This window comes from Ranitomeya variabilis, chromosome 5 (genome assembly GCF_051348905.1).
Source record: "Ranitomeya variabilis isolate aRanVar5 chromosome 5, aRanVar5.hap1, whole genome shotgun sequence".
Taxonomy (NCBI): domain Eukaryota; kingdom Metazoa; phylum Chordata; class Amphibia; order Anura; family Dendrobatidae; genus Ranitomeya; species Ranitomeya variabilis.
The window spans coordinates 48,415,926-48,432,284 of NC_135236.1; the positions used below are offsets into that span (position 1 = coordinate 48,415,926).

The following is a 16,359-nucleotide window of genomic DNA, read 5'->3' on the forward strand; positions in this document are numbered from 1 at the left end:
AAAAATAAGCTCTCAACTGACCCCAGATCACGAAAATTGGAGACGCTACGGGTATCGGAAAATCGCACAATTTTTTTTTTTTTTTAGCAAATTTTGGATTTTTTTTTCACCACTTAGATAAAAAATAACCTAGACATGTTAGGTGTCTATGAACTCGTAATGACCTGGAGAATCATAATGGCAGGTCAGTTTTAGCATTTGGTGAACCTAGCTAAAAAGCCAAACAAAAAACAAGTGTGATATTGCACTTTTTTTTGCAATTTCATCACACTTGGAATTTTTTTCCCGTTTTCTGTTACACGGCATGGTAAAACCAATGATGTCGTTCAAAAGTACATCTCGTCCCGCAAAAAATAAGCCCTCACATGGCCATAATGACGAAAAAATAGAAAAGTTATGGCTCTGGGAAGGAGGGGAGCAAAATGCAAAAAAACGGAAAAAGCTCCGGGGGTGAAGGGGTTAACCTTTCAGGCCCTGAATGGGTTGCCATGAAGGAGTATATTGCTGAGAGCCTCGTAAGGGGCATATTCGTCCTTCTGTTTCTCCTGTGGCAGCCGGGTTTTTCTTTGTTAAAAAGAATGATGGTGGTTTGTGCCCTTACCTCGACTTTCGGGAACTTAATAAGATCACTGTGAGAAACACGTACCCACTCCCTCTTATTCCCGATTTGTGTAACCAATTGTCCAAGGCTAAATGGTTTTCTAAGTTACATTGATGGGGAGCCTATAACTTGATTAGGGTAGGAGAGGGAGACGAGTGGAAGACGGCGTTTCTCACGTCCAAGTGTCTTTTTGAAAATCTGGTTATGCCTTTTGGACTGACAAATGCTCCTACTTTCAAAATGTTATAAATTTTGTGTTTTCAGACCTCATCGGTCTCTTTGTAGTTATATACCTAGTTGACATTTTGATTTATTCCTCAAACAAGCTCATGTGGGACATTTGCGTACCTTTCTCCAGAGACTTAGAGAGAATCAACTTTTTGCTAAGTTGGAAAAATGTTCATTTTTTGTGCAAGAATTGTCATTTTTGGGGCCTATTGTATCTAAGGAGGGTTTTCACATGGACTCCAAGAAGGTCCAGGCTATTGTCGATTGGGTTCAGCCACGAGACTTGAAGGGGTTACAGCGCTTTCTGGGGTTCGCAAACTATTACCGGAAATTCATCAAAGGATTTTCACAGGTGATTAAACCCCTTACTGATTTTACACTTAAGGGTGCGGATGTAAAAACTGGTCAACGTCTGCTGTGGAATCTTTTTTGACCTTAAAAAAGTGTTTTATGTCCACCCCGATGCTGGTGCAACCGAATCGGTCCAGACCTTTTATCATGGAGGTTAATACTTCTGGAGTGGGGGTGGGGGCAGTCTTGTCACAGGGTCCCGCCACTCTTACCAATCTTAACCCCTTCACCCCCGGAGCTTTTTCCGTTTTTTCATTTTCGTTTTTCGCTCCCCTCCTTCCCAGAGCCATAACTTTTTTATTTTTCCGTCAATTTGGCCATGTGAGGGCTTATTTTTTGCGGGACGAGTTGTACTTTTGAACGACATCATTGGTTTTACTATGTCGTGTACTAGAAAACGGGAAAAAAATTCCAAGTGCAGTGAAATTGCAAAAAAAGTGCAATCCCACACTTGTTTTTTGCTTGGCTATTTTGCTAGGTTCACTAAATGCTAAAACTGACCTGCCATTATGATTCTCCAGGTCAGTACGAGTTCATAGACACCTAATATGACTAAATGACTAAAATTGCGCCATTTTCCGATACTCGTAGCGTCTCCATTTTTCGTGATCTGGGGTCAGGTGAGGGCTTATTTTTTGCGTGCCGAGCTGGCGTTTTTAATGATAGCATTTGGGTGCAGATACGTTCTTTTGATCGCCCGTTATTGCATTGTAATGCAATATCGCGGCGACCAAAAAAACGTAATTCTGGCGTTTCGATTTTTTTTCTCATTACGCCATTTAGCGATCAGGTTAACGCTTTTTTTTTATTGATAGATCGGGCGATTCTGAACACGGCGATACCAAATATGTGTAGGTTTGATTTTTTTTATTGATTTATTTTGATTGGGGCGAAAGGGGGGTGATTTAAACTTTTTTTATTTTTTTCACATTTTTTTTACTTTTTTTTTCACTTTTGCCATGCTTCTATAGCCTCCATGGGAGGCTAGAAGCAGGCACAACCCGATCGGCCCTGCTATGTAGCAGCGATCATAAGATCGCTGCTACACAGCAGAATTGCAGGTGTGCTGTGAGCGCCGACCACAGGGTGGCGCTCACAGCTACCGAGGATCAGTAACCATAGAGGTCTCAGGGACTTCTATGGTTACCTTCCTGACACATCGCCGACCCCCGATCATGTGACGGGGGTCGGCGATGACGTCATCTCCGGCCGCCCGGCCGGATGCGGTAGTTAAATGCCGCTGTCTGTGTTTGACAGCGGCATTTAACTAGTTAATGGGCGCGGGCGGATCGCGATTCCGCTCGCGCTCATTGCGCGCACATGTCAGCTGTACAAAACAGCTGACATGTCGCGGCTTTAAGGTGGGCTCGCCGCCGGAGCCCACCTTAAAGCGGGGGTTCTGCCAGCTGACGTACTATTCCGTCAGCTGGCAGAAAGGGGTTAAACCATGCTCCTTCATTTCCAAGAAGTTCTCTCCAGCCGAGAGAAATTATGATGTGGGTAATAGAGAGCTTCTTGCGGCTAAGTTGGCTTTTGAGGAATGGAGACACTTTTTGGAGGGAGCAGCTCATCCCATCTCTGTGATTACTGATCATAAAAATTCAACCGACATCGAGTCTGCCAAAAGATTGACTCCTAGGCAGGCCGGGTGGTCACTTTTTTTTCCCTGGTTTCAGTTTTCCATTACATTTCGCCCTGGTTCAAAAAACATTTAAAGCTGATGCATTGCCCGAAGTTTTGATCCTTTGTCCCCTCCCGAGCATCCATCCTCCATTCATCAACCTGGGGTGGTTGTGGCTGATATCTCGTCTGAATTGGAGGGGGAGATCATGGAGGCCCAATCTCTTGCTCCTAGGTCTAAACCAGTTGGCAAATTGTCCCTGAACAATTTCGGTTAAGGCTCCTTCGGGAGTTCCATGAGTCTGTTTTGAGTGGGCATGTTGGGATCTTTGCCACTTGTGGGGTGGTGGCTAGGGTCTTTTGTTGGCCCTCACTGATTGCTGATGTCAGAAAGTTTGTGTCTGCGTGTGGAACTTGTGCCCATACTAAAATTCCTCATAGCCGGCCGGCCGGGGAATTGGTGCCTTTGACAATTCCTGATAGACCATGGACTCATCTGTCCATGGATTTTATCACCAACCTCCCTCCTTCCAGGGGTAATACCGTTTTGTGGGTGGTAGTGGACAGGTTCTCTAAGCAAACCCATTTTGTACCTTTATCTGCGCTACCTTCTGCTGAGACATAGTCCAGGTTGTTTGTGCAACATGTGGTGCATTTGCATGGAGTGCCGTTGAATGTGGTGTCTGACAGAGGTGTCCAATTTGTTGCTAAGTTCCGGAGGGCGTTTTCTAAAAAGTTGGGCGTTTCTTTGTCCTTTTCTTCTGCATATCATCCGGAGTCAAATGGCCAGACTGAACGTACGAATCAGGCTCTAGAACAATTTTTACGATGTGTAGCCTCCAATCAACAAGAAGACTGGTGGACGCTTTGCCTTTAGCTGAGTTCGCTTTTAATTATCATGTCAGCCAGGCCACTGGCATGTCCCCCTTTTTTGCCAATTATAGGTTTAATCCACATTTTGGGGAGTTCTCTCGTTTGGACTCTGGTTGTCCTGGGGCTGAGGGGGCTGGACAGCATCTAAAGTAATTGTGGACCGAGGTTCGACAAAACATTACCAAGGCACAGAAAAATTACACATTTTTTGCAGATAAGAAGCGAGTGTCTGGTCCCACTTTCCAGGTTGGGCAGAAGGTGTGGTTATCCAATCGAAACATTAAACTTAAGGTTTCCTCTGCTAAGCTGGGTCCTAAGTTTATTGGCCCATAAGAAATTATTGAGATTGTTAATCCAGTTGCCTTTAGGTTGCTCCTCCCAGACTCCTTTAAGATTTCCAATGTGTTTCACAAATCTTTTTTAAAGCCTTTAGGAACTGTGGATGAGGAGTCTTTGTCTGCTGCTTCCCCGGTACTTGTTGATGGCCACATGGAGTACGATGTGGTATGCATTGTGGATTCTCGGAGGGTGCATGGTACTTTGCAGTATCTTGTTCACTGGAAGGGTTATGGTTTGGAGGATCGGTCATAGGTGTCGGCTCGTTCTGTTCATGATGATTGGTTGGTCCAAGCGCTTCATATCAGACATCCTGAGAAACCTGGGGTCCGGTGGCCCCCGTTGAGAGGGGAATTCCTTTCCCCGTCCTGGGCTGTACGGAGTTACCTTTGCTGGCCTCCTTTTGGTTTGGGGAGGGCTATATGAACCCGCTATGCTGTGGGGGGTTTGTCAGTGATAGTTCTGTCCTCGGCTGAGCAGCTGACCTTGCTATACCTGTGTATACCGTTTGTTTCCATGTGCTTGTCTAGTATATGATCTGCGAGTCCCTCGTTTTGTGTCTGCGCTCTGATTCTGTACCTCTGCTATTTCTCTGGTTCTGATCTCTGGCTTGCTCTCCGACTGCTCTCCTTGTCTGTGCCCTTGGATACTGCATTGCCCTCTGGCTACTGTACCTGGCTTGTCTGACTGCTCTCTCTTGCTCAGAGCTTAGCTCCTCCAGCCACTCCCCCTGTCATCAGGTGTCTCAGGTCCTGTTAGTGCAGCTCGCTCTCTGCAGCAGCTATACACTTCTATTACTTCTGCTGTCTCCCCATTCACTCCCCCTAGCATTCATTCCCTGGACATAATCTGTCTGTCCGTCACACCTACTCTTTGCCCTAGCCATAGTGCTAACCCTAATTCTAGCCCTAACCTAATCCTACTCTTAGTCCTAGCTATAGTGCTAACCCTAACCCTGCTCTGAGCCCCAGTTGTAGTACTAACCCTAATACTAACTCTAGCCCTAACCTAACCCTACTCTTAGCCCTAGCCATAGTGCTCACCCTAGCCCTAACCTTACTCTGAGCCCCAGTTGTAGTACTAACCCTAATACTAACTCTAACCCTAGTCCTAACCCTACTCTTAGCCCTAGCTACAGTGCTAACCCTAACTCTGCTCTGAGCCCCAGTTGTAGTACTAACTCTAATACTAACTCTAACCCTAGTCCTAACCCTACTCTTAGCCCTAGCTATAGTGCTAACCCTAACCCTGCTCTGAGCCCCAGTTGTAGTACTAACCCTAATACTAACTCTAGCCCTAGTCCTAACCCTACTCTTAGCCCTAGCTATAGTGCTAACCCTAACTCTGCTGAGACCCAGTTGTAGTGCTAACCCTTATATTAACTCTAACCCTAGTCCTAACCCTACTCTTAGCCCTAGCTATAGTGCTAACCCTAACCCTGCTCTGAGCCCCAGTTGTAGTACTAACCCTAATACTAACTCTAGCCCTAGTCCTAACCCTACTCTTAGCCCTAGCTATAGTGCTAACCCTAACTCTGCTGAGACCCAGTTGTAGTGCTAACCCTTATATTAACTCTAACCCTAGTCCTAACCCTACTCTTAGCCCTAGCTATAGTGCTAACCCTAGCCCTAGTTGTAGTGCTAACCCTAGTTCTAACTCTAATATTAGCTCTAACCCTAACCCTAGTACTAACCCTTGTTCGGGTTAGAAAACGTATGTAATAATGTACAGTTTATTATAACACTAGTGTTTTTATTTTTTTTTAAGGGGTCACTTTTTAAATTTGGGACAGCTCCCTAGTGGGTCTCTGTCACTCCTCTTATAGGGATCTGTGAGAGAGCACAATACAGCTTCTTTCATTTTGTCTATGCAGAGTGCAGCAGTGGAGGTAATTTGGCTGTTGGCTGCTGCACTCCGCATAGGCAGCAATCAAGATTACAAAACTGCCTATGAAGAGGTTTAGTGTAGGTATTGTTTGTCTGGGGATCTTTTTGTTTGACCTATGAAGACAGTAGCATGATGACAAAGTCATCTCGACTAGTGCCATGCTGCGCTCTGCATAGGCACTGATACTGGCAGTGAGTGGGTTGTCTGACTCTGCTATATCAGCTGATACCGACTTGTGGGGATCAATTTATTTTCTACCATTATAGACTTTTGCAGCCGGGTTGCTGCCCCTATGACCCACCATGCTATGTCACTGGCAGTCAACAATACTAAAAATACTACCCATCGGTTGTGACCATAACCCTGACCAGAAAAGCTTACATTCTAATGCAACGTTTTCTATTAACACAGGAATTCTGCAAAACAATCAATGGCGTCAGAGCAGAAACTGCCAAGCACTGGTGATAACCTGCCAAATGCCACGACCACCAGCATCGGGGAGCCCATAAACCCTGCAAATGACAGCAAAAGACCCAGCTGCTGTACTTCTGATGCTGACCACAAGGGGGAGCCAGAGTCACATCCAGTCACAGGTGTCGCTCAGGACAGGAGAGGACAGGTAGAGGGGGCAAATGATGGGTGCGGGGTCAATACAGGAGAACAGCAAGGAGCAGCAACAGAAGAGAGGCAGAAGGAGGGAGAGAAGAGAGCAGAAGAGAAGGTCACCTGTAATAATACATCCCACCAGGTGCCAAAGGTGGAGGTGTCAGAGAGTAAGGAGGGGGTACATGTAGGGTTATTAGTGTCAGTGGATGAAAGTGACCCATCAGAGGAGGAAGGAGCAGCCCAAGGGCCACAGGTCACAGGACTGGAGACAGAAGAGCATCAGATAAACGGACAGATGTCAGAGAAGCGGACAGGCCCAGAAATGACAGAGGTGACAGGTGAAGGGACAGCACCACAGGTGACAGGTGAAGAGACATCACCACAGGTGACAGTTGAAGGGACAGCACCACAGGTGACAGGTGAAGAGACAGTTCCACAGGTGACAGGTGAAGGGACAGCACCACAGGTGACAGGTGAAGGGACAGCACCACAGGTGACAGGTGAAGGGACAGCACCACAGGTGACAGGTGAAGGGACAGCACCACAGGTGACAGGAGAAGTGACAGCAGCACAGGTGCCAGGTGAAGAGAAAGTGCCAATGGTGACAGGAGAAGTGACATCGCCACAGGTGACAGCTGAAGAGACAGCACAACAGGTGACAGGAGAAGTGACAAGTGTGGACGCTATTGAGCAGGTGGCAGGTGAGGAGAGATGTTCCCGAAGAACAGATGAAGACCCTGCTGCAGAAGCCAGAACTCCTGAGATAGGTGGGAATGCAGGCGCAGAGGAGCAGAGAGGAGCACAGGTGACTGACACAGGGGTGCTGGAAAGTACCGATGCACAGGTGTCAGGTGCTGGCGAGAGGTGGATACACATGCTGGTGCACACTATAGTGACAGAGGCGGCAGGTCAGGGGGCCTGTACAGGTGAGCAGGACACAGGTGCCCAGGTGTCAGTCTGTGCGGAGGCTGCAGATACCATAGCTGTGAGGATAGAGGAGGAAGAACATTCCACCGTGCAAGTAACAGGAACGGAGACAATGGCGGGAGCACAGGTGACGGCACAGGCAGCAGGTGCAGCCGCACAGGTGAACACTGACAGGCAGATGTCTAATGACAACACAGACATAGCTCTACATGTGTCAGGAGAGGAGCCGGGGCTGCAGGTGAGGGCCGAGGAAGCTACACCTGAGCAGGTGACTGTAGAAGCCACAGGCACGCACAGGCAGGTAGAAGAGGCGGCCGCCCAGGTGACTGTCACCGGGGAGGAAGTGCAGGGGGAGAGTGGCAGCAATGTGGAAGTGGGTGCACAGGTGACAGCCTCAGGAGAGGAAGCAGACAGGGAAGTGACACCTGATCTGGTGGCACTCACTGGCAGGGAGGGGACATTAGTCCAAGACCAGCAAGCAGCATGCCGGGAGAAGGAGTGGCCACCTCTTATTTGCACTGTCAGTGAGGTAAGAACAGTCACAGCAGCACAGGGAGACACATCACAAGGGTCAGTTACCCAGAAAGACGCTTCCACCAAGACACCTGAGATGAAGGAAAGGGAAATTGAAGAAGATGGGCACAGTCCGTCCCCAGAAACCCCCATAGAGCGTGAGATCCGCTTGACCATGGAACGAGAGATGATGCTACGTCAAGAGAGGGGCATCAGCTCCCCCATTGGGCACCAGCAACAGTTGGTTGAGGTGCGAAGAAAGACAATATCGGTGGAGCCGGTGGCAGTTCCTGGCAAAGAACGCCAACTGGCGGGGGCACAGATGCAGAGGGAGATCCAGCTGGAGACCCAAAGGGAGAAAGACTTGGTGGACCTGGGCAAAGTAATGGGCACCTACGACCGTGGGCCTCAGCAGGAGCTGCAGGAGAAGAAAATGATCTTTGAGAGCATGAATACAGGTATGTGGTTCATTTTATGTGGGGGGTGCCATCTTGTATACCCCTCACACTCCGTAGGCATGTTTCTGGGCAGAGCTACTGGTATCCCGACTCAAGAGGGCCGCCTAGTATGACATGGCCAACCGATCATCCAGCGAAGTGTGAGGAGTGATCTGCTCCATCGCCGGCCTCATCAGGGATCCCCCACAGGTCACCATTATGCCTCTCAGAAGTGGCCGAACGCCCAGCCACCCATACCCTTCTTTATTATAGGACTGTACGTCTTCTCCACCTGTCTCCAGTACTAAAAGTACACTGGGCTTTCAGTCTAGACCAGTTCCTTTGTACCTGACCGCCTGCCCAGCACAATGACATCCTAAATGGGACTTGTCTTTCTGTCCTAACCTGTTCTTTGGTATTTCACTGTCTGCACCTACCTACGATGGAGACTTCTCCGCTATCGGATATCCATATTAAGGACAATTGGAGATATCGGTGATGGAGCCATATTCTAGTGTAGGGATGATGGATGTGCCAGGGTTTCTCATGGTTCTACTGAACCCAACTTATCTAGAAAGTAATGATGAGGTAAGTGTGGTTCAGTATAACCACGGAGGTGTTATGTGCACGCTGATGTGGCTGCATCAGGGACATCTGTCTTGTATGACCTACATATCACCAGTTATGACCACCACCCAATACATAAAGATCTCCCGTCAGATAAAGGCGGCAACACTCATTCATTACTGTAACCCTCCTACTGTGCACATAAAGGGATCATACTGTATTAGAAATATACCGCTTTATTATGGTACAAAACTATGAATATACTGACCCTGTACCAGGGCCAGACTGGGGTGTCTTTGGCCCACCAGGGGAATGGACTCTAGGGGCCCACCCTACAGCTATATGCAGATATCTGTCAGTCGTTATCCCCATTATTGTGGAGCATCGGCTATAAAACACAGGGGGCTCCTGCACATTTACTGTGCGCCATCATAACTGGGATGTATACTTACGGTACTTTACATTAATGGGGTTCTATGGTTAAAAGAAGTTATCACCGATCCATGGGCTCCATAAGATAGTGATCGCTTAGGTACGACCATTAGAAACTGCACCGATCGGAAGAATGACGAAGTTTTATCGTTGATAGGACACTTATCCCCATTTTAAAATGGAGCGGCAGGTGGGATATCGGACCGCAGCTCCATTCATTATGTTTGGGGCTTATAGAAAAAAAAGTGCAGCCACTGAGGGAATGAATGGATCAGTGGTCAAGTCGGACACTCCACACCAGTCTAATGGGGATAAAAAGTTCCACATTTTGCTGAATGGGTCCAAGTAGTCAGACCCCACCAATCATTACGTTATCACTTATCCTGCGGAAAGGTGATTATTTTTTTCCACAGGAAACCCCTGTAAGTGCATCTCTGCCACTGTGTTCCAATTATCTAATCTCTAATGGAAATAAAGAATCTTCTAATTAATATCAGAGAGAACAAATGACCACCATACACAACACAATCCCCAATACTAAAGGTACCGTCACAATCAACGAGAACGACAACGATCCTTGACGTTGCAGTGACGTTGCAGCGACGTTGCAGCGTCCTGGATAGCGATCTCGTTGTGTTTGACACGCAGCAGCGATCTGGATCCTGCTGTGATATCACTGGTCGGAGCTAGAAGGTCAGCACCTTATTTCGTCGCTGGATCACCCGCTGTCATCGCTGGATCGGTGTGTGTGACACCGATCCAGCGATGTGTTCACTTGTAACCAGGGTAAACATGGGGTTACTAAGCGCAGGGCCGCGCTTAGTAACCCGATATTTACCCTGGTTACCATTGTAAAAGTAAAAAAAAAAACACTACATACTCACCTTCTGATGTCTGTCACGTCCCCCGGCGTCCACGCGCTGCTGCAGAGAGCTTTCCCTGCACTGGCTGTGTGAGCGCCGGCCGGCCGTAAAGCAGAGCACAGCGGTGACGTCACCGCTGTTACTGCCGGCGCCGCTGACACATTCAGTGCAGGGAAAGCTCTCTGCAGCAGCGCGTTGACGCCGGGGGACGTGACAGACATCAGAAGGTGAGTATGTAGTGGTTTTTTTTTACTTTTACAATGGTAACCAGGGTAAATATTGGGTTACTAAGCGCGGCCCTGCACTTAGTAACCCAATATTTACCCTGGTTACCCGGGTGCTGAAGACAGTTTCAACGATGCCGAAGTCTTTCCCCTGATCGTTGGTCGCTGGAGAGAGCTGTCTGTGTGACAGCTCCCCAGCGACCACACAACGACTTACCATCAATCACGATCGCTGGTCGTGATCGTTGGTAAGTCGTTTAGTGTAACGGTACCTTAAGACAAATACCACCACCTACAGGAAGAAATACCACCACACCATGACCAGACTACATACAGTAGTGACTGAATAATACTACTTACAAGGGGCAAATACCGCCACACCATGACCAGACCACATATTACCACCACATAGTGACTGAATAATAACATATTACCAGCATATAGGGACCAAATAATACCACATAATACCACATACAAGGAGAAATACTGCCACAACGTGACCAGACCACAAATTACCACCACATAGTGACCGAATACTACAATACTGATTATGAATACAAACCACAATACTAACCACACTGTTATTACCACCAGTGACATTATGCACAGGAGCTCTGTATATACTGTCAGTGTACAAGCAATACAGTGATCACCGGTGACATTATACATAGGAGCTCCGTATATAGTGTCAGTGTACAGGAAATACAGGGATCACCAGTGACATTATACACATGAGATTTGTATATAGTGTCAGTGTACAGGTAATACAGTGATCACCAGTGACATTATACATAGTGTAATGTATAAGAATTAGATCTGTCTCTTTAAGAAAGTGAGGGCGGGAGTTGAGTTTAGTTTCAGTTTCAGTTATAGCCTGAGGGGAAAATGTTATGCTGTGTGCTGGAGGAAAAGAGGAGAAGAATAAAATACAGTTAAAGCTTACTCTCTCTTAAATTCCTTACACCGTGTGGACGCTACAACTGGCGACGAGGATGGGATTGAATCACCTGCTGCTGTGAGTACTGACCCCTGCTTTACTGCTTCACACGCCAGCGCCACTGAGAGACTCCATCATGGCTGAATACTTGCACACGTTCCCACAGTTTGATATGACTGATGTCACTAATCTCTCTCATAACTGGAGAAAATGGTTAAATCGGTTTGAGAATTTCCTGGAAGCAATAGATATAAAGGATGATAAAAGAAAGCGAGCCGTGTTCCTGCATTGTGCGGGCACAGGAGTCTATGACATATACAGCACATTACCGGCAGCAGAGACAGACACGTACAGCAACTGCTCCAAAGCTCTCACTGACTACTTCAACCCTAAACAAAACATCAGATATGAAAGATACAAGTTCATGATTGCTAAGCAGCTTCCAGAAGAATCCATAGACACCTATGTCACCCGGCTAAAAGAACTAGCACATGGGTGTGCATATTTACTGACGTAGATGATGAAATCCTAACTCAAGTAATTGTCACCTGCTCGTCTAATAACATAAGGCGTAAAGCTCTGCAGCAGGATCTCTGTCTGCATGATTTACTCAAGATGGCCCGCGCTATAGAGATAGCAGATCATCAGGCAACTGCAATGGAGAATGGGGGATAATTTACATGTGCATAATCTCAAACATAACAGTGCACAAGGCAAGCAAGCCCTGCAACAGAAGAAATGTTATAGATGTGGACAAGACTTCCCTCACCACATGAACAAATGTCCAGCTTAGGACAAACTTGCAGCAAATGTGGAAAAGGGAACCATTTTGCAGTTGTCTGCAAATCAGCGCCCAACAAGTCTCCTCTGCCAATGACAAAGCCTGCAAATATAAAAATGGTAAATCAGGATATAGAAGAAATGTCTGTGGCTGAGAACTATGCGTTCACGACTTCTGTTACTGGCTCAGTGCAGTCTCCATGTATTACACTCACCATCTGCAACACGGATATCACCTTTACAATAGATACAGGAGCTTCGGTGGATATCATAGACAGCAATGCTTACACTATGTTCCAAATTATTATGCAAATTACATTTTTATCAGATTTTCCTAAATGGTCGGTGCAAATGACAGTCAGTCTAATAAAAGTCATCACCCGTTAGATTATACATCGAATTTTATTGAAGAAACCTCCCAATGATAACAGTATAATCTCCAAAATGAATAAAACCTCACAATGCACTGTTCCAAATTATTAGGCACAGTAGAATTTCTAAACATTTGATATGTTTTAAAGAACTGAAAATGCTCATTTGTGGAATTTGCAGCATTAGGAGGTCACATTCACTGAACAAAAAAAGCTATTTAACTCCAAAACCTCCTAACAGGCCAAGTTACATGTTAACATAGGACCCTTCTTTGATGTCACCTTCACAATTCTTGCATCCATTGAACTTGTGAGTTTTTGGAGAGTTTCTGCTTGTATTTCTTTGCATGAAGTTGGAATAGCCTCCCACAGCTGCTGTTTTGATGTGAACTGCCTCCCACCCTCATAGATCTTCTGCTTGATGATACTCCAAAGGTTCTCTGTAGGGTTGAGGGCAGGGGAAGATGGTGGCCACACCATGAGTTTATCTCCTTTTATGCCCATAGCAGCCAATGACTCAGAGGTATTCTTTGCAGCATGAGATGGGGCATTGTCAGCATGAAGATGATTTTGCTCCTGAAGGCACGTTTCTGCTTTTTAGACCATAGAAGAAAGTTGGCAGTCAGAAACTCTATATACTTTGCAGAGGTCATTTTCACACCTTCAGGAACCTTAAAGGGCCTTACCAGCTGTTTCCCATGATTCTGGCCCAAAACATGACTCCTCCACCTCCTTGCTGACGTTGCAGCCTTGTTGGGACATGGTGGCCATCCACCAACCATCCACTACTCCATCCATCTGGACCATCCAGGGTTGCTCAACACTTATCAGTAAACAAGACTGTTTGGAAATTAGTCTTCATGTATGTGTGGGCCCAATACAACCATTTCTGCTTGTGAACACTGTTTAAGGGTGGCCGAATAGTAGGTTTATGCACCACAGCAAGCCTTTGAAGGAGCCTACACCTTGAGGTTCGAGGGACTCCAGAGGCACCAACAGCTTCAAATATCTGTTTGCTGCTTTGTAATGGCTTTTTAGCAGCTGCTCTCTTAATCCAATGAACTTGCCTGGCAGAAATCTTCCTCATTATGCCTTTATCAGCACAAACACATTTGTGCTCAGATACAGCCACAAATCTCTTAACAGTACGATGATCACGCTTATGTTTTTGGAAAATTTCTAATGTTTTCATCCCTTCACCAAGGCATTGCACTATTTGATGCTTTTCAGCAGCAGAGGGATCCTTTTTCTTTCCCATGTTACTTGAAAACTGTGACCTGCTTAATAATGTGGAACATCATTTTTAAGTAGTTTTCCTTTAAATAGAATCACCTGGAAAACCAATTATCACATGTGTTTAAGATTGATTTCAGTGATCCACTGAGCCCTGAGACAATACCATCCACGAGTTTATTTGAAAAACAAAACAATTAAATCTTTATGACACTTAAATCCAATTTGCATAATAATTTGGAACACAGTGTATGAACAGTTGAAAACAAAGCCAGTCTTACAGCAAGTGCATACGAAAATCTTTCCATATGGATCTAAAACACCTCTAGTTACAATGGGACAATTTGATGCTGAACTGAGCTATAAAGAAAATAGGCAGAAAACCACTTTTCACACATTACAAGGATCGGGAGGCTGTCTTCTCAGCTATCACACTGCCTTGAAGCTAGAACTCATCTAGATTGTTCATACCATAACCGACCCTGCGGACCTGGATGTACAAGCCATGGTGAACAGTTTTCCCTCCCTATTTAGTGGATTAGGAAAATTAAAGGACTCTCAAGTGCACCTTCATGTGGATGACACTGTTCGTCCAGTAGCCCAGGCTCACAGGCGGATTCCATTTCACCTGAGAAAGAAGGTAGAAAAGGAACTCCAATTACTCATGGATGATGATGTCATAGAAACTGTTTCTGGTCCCACTCCGTGGGTCTCTCCACTTGTGGTAGTTCCAAAACCAAAGACTCCAGAGCAGGTGAGACTGTGTGTTGACATGCGCCTGCCCAACACTTCTATTCCAAGGGAAAGACACATCTCACCCACAATTGATGACATTATTCATTTATTAAATGGAGCAACCGTTTTTTCAAAGCTCGACCTCAGTAAGGGCTATCATCAACTATAATTGAGCCCAGAATCCAGATACTTAACATCATTTTCCACCCATGTGGGTCTCAGAAGATACAAAAGATTGACGTTTGGGGTCTGCTCAGCAGCGGAAATTTTTCAAGATACGATAAGGAGCGTCATTCAACATATTCCAAATGCCTTTAAGTAGAGTGATGACATACTGGTTTTTGGGAAAACTCAAGCTGAACATAATCGTGCTCTATATGCTATCTTTAAATGTCTGCTCTCTGTGGGACTCACTTTAAACAAAGAAAAATGTGAATTTGATAAAAATTCATTGGAGTTCTATGGTCACATTTTCTCGGCGGATGGAGTACGACCTGATCCCAAGAAAGTGGAATCCATCAGAGCAGCTTCAATTCCACAGAATGCCAGTGAAGTGTGCTCTTTTCTTGGAATGGCAAGCTACTGTGCTAGATATATTCCAAATTTTTCAACAATCAGCACTCCATTAAGGGCACTTACGAAACAAAATTGCGTTTTTCAATGGTCCCAAGACTGTCACGCCTCGTTTGAAACAATTAAAAACGAACTCTGCTCAACAACCACCATGGCCTATTTTGATCCAGCTCTTCAAACCGAACTGATTGTGGACGCCAGTCCCGTGGGACTGGGTGCAATTTTAGCACAATACAAGGATGACAATCAAAGTCCCCACATCATTTCTTATGCAAGTAAAAGCTTAACAAGCACTGAAAGAAAGTATTCGCAACCTGTAAAAGAAAGCTTGGCAGTCGTCTGGGGATGTGAACATTTTCACTTATTTCTCTATCAAGCTCCCTTCACTATTGTCACAGATCATCAAACTCTCCTTACAATTTTTGGAAATCCCAGAGCTAAAATGCCGGCACGGATTGAACGATGGGGTCTTCGTCTACAGGACTATAATTACAAAATTGTTCACAAACCTGGAAAATACAGCAATCCGGCTGATTATCTCTCAAGACATCCTACGGATGATGATTTACCTGTGCATTCCTCCATTGAAGAATACATCCACTTTGTTACAGCTCACGCCGTGCCAAAAGCACTTTCTGTTGATCAGTTTGTGAATACAACAAGTGATAAGACACTCTGTGCCTTAATACAAATTATCCAAAATAGAAGGTGGCATGAAATTCAAAAGAAAACAATTCCTGAAGATGGGATTGATCTGAAGGAGTTAAAACTTTTTTCAAATGTACGTGAGGAATTATCAGTCACTGAAGACCAACTCATCCTTCGTGGTACCAAACTGGTTGTACCTAAGGCCTTGCATAACCTAGTCATACAGATAGCACATGAAGGTCATCTAGGAATTGTTGGCACAAAAAAGTTACTCACAGAAAAAGTGTGGTTCCCAAATATGGATAAATTGGTGGAAGAGAAGATTAGACATTGCTCCACTTGTCAATTAATTACTCCATCGTCAACTCTAGAGCCATTACAAATGTCTCTGTTACCCACTGCTGTATGGGAGGAAGTGGCAGTTGACATATATGGACCATTACCAAATGGCCAATACATTCTAGTAACAATTGATGAATATTCTAGATACCTTGTCATTTCACTCATCTCTTCAACGTCTGCTAATAGTGTCATACCAGAACTGGACGACATATTCTCTGCATATGGCATTCCAAGAGTGGTCAAAACAGATAATGGACCTCCATTCAATGGACATG

The 16,359-nt window shown here is 45.6% G+C and overlaps 1 protein-coding gene across 1 annotated transcript in view; it reads left to right on the forward strand.

Annotated features, from left to right (window-relative positions):
• Window positions 1–16,359, forward strand: part of MISP3 (MISP family member 3) — an 82,697-nt gene that overhangs the window by 36,040 nt on the left and 30,298 nt on the right. The window contains exon 3 of the mRNA XM_077261829.1: window positions 6,308–7,157. Within this exon, the coding sequence (XP_077117944.1) occupies window positions 6,327–7,157 (831 nt within the window). The 5' untranslated portion in view covers window positions 6,308–6,326. The remainder of the gene's footprint in view (window positions 1–6,307; window positions 7,158–16,359) is intronic.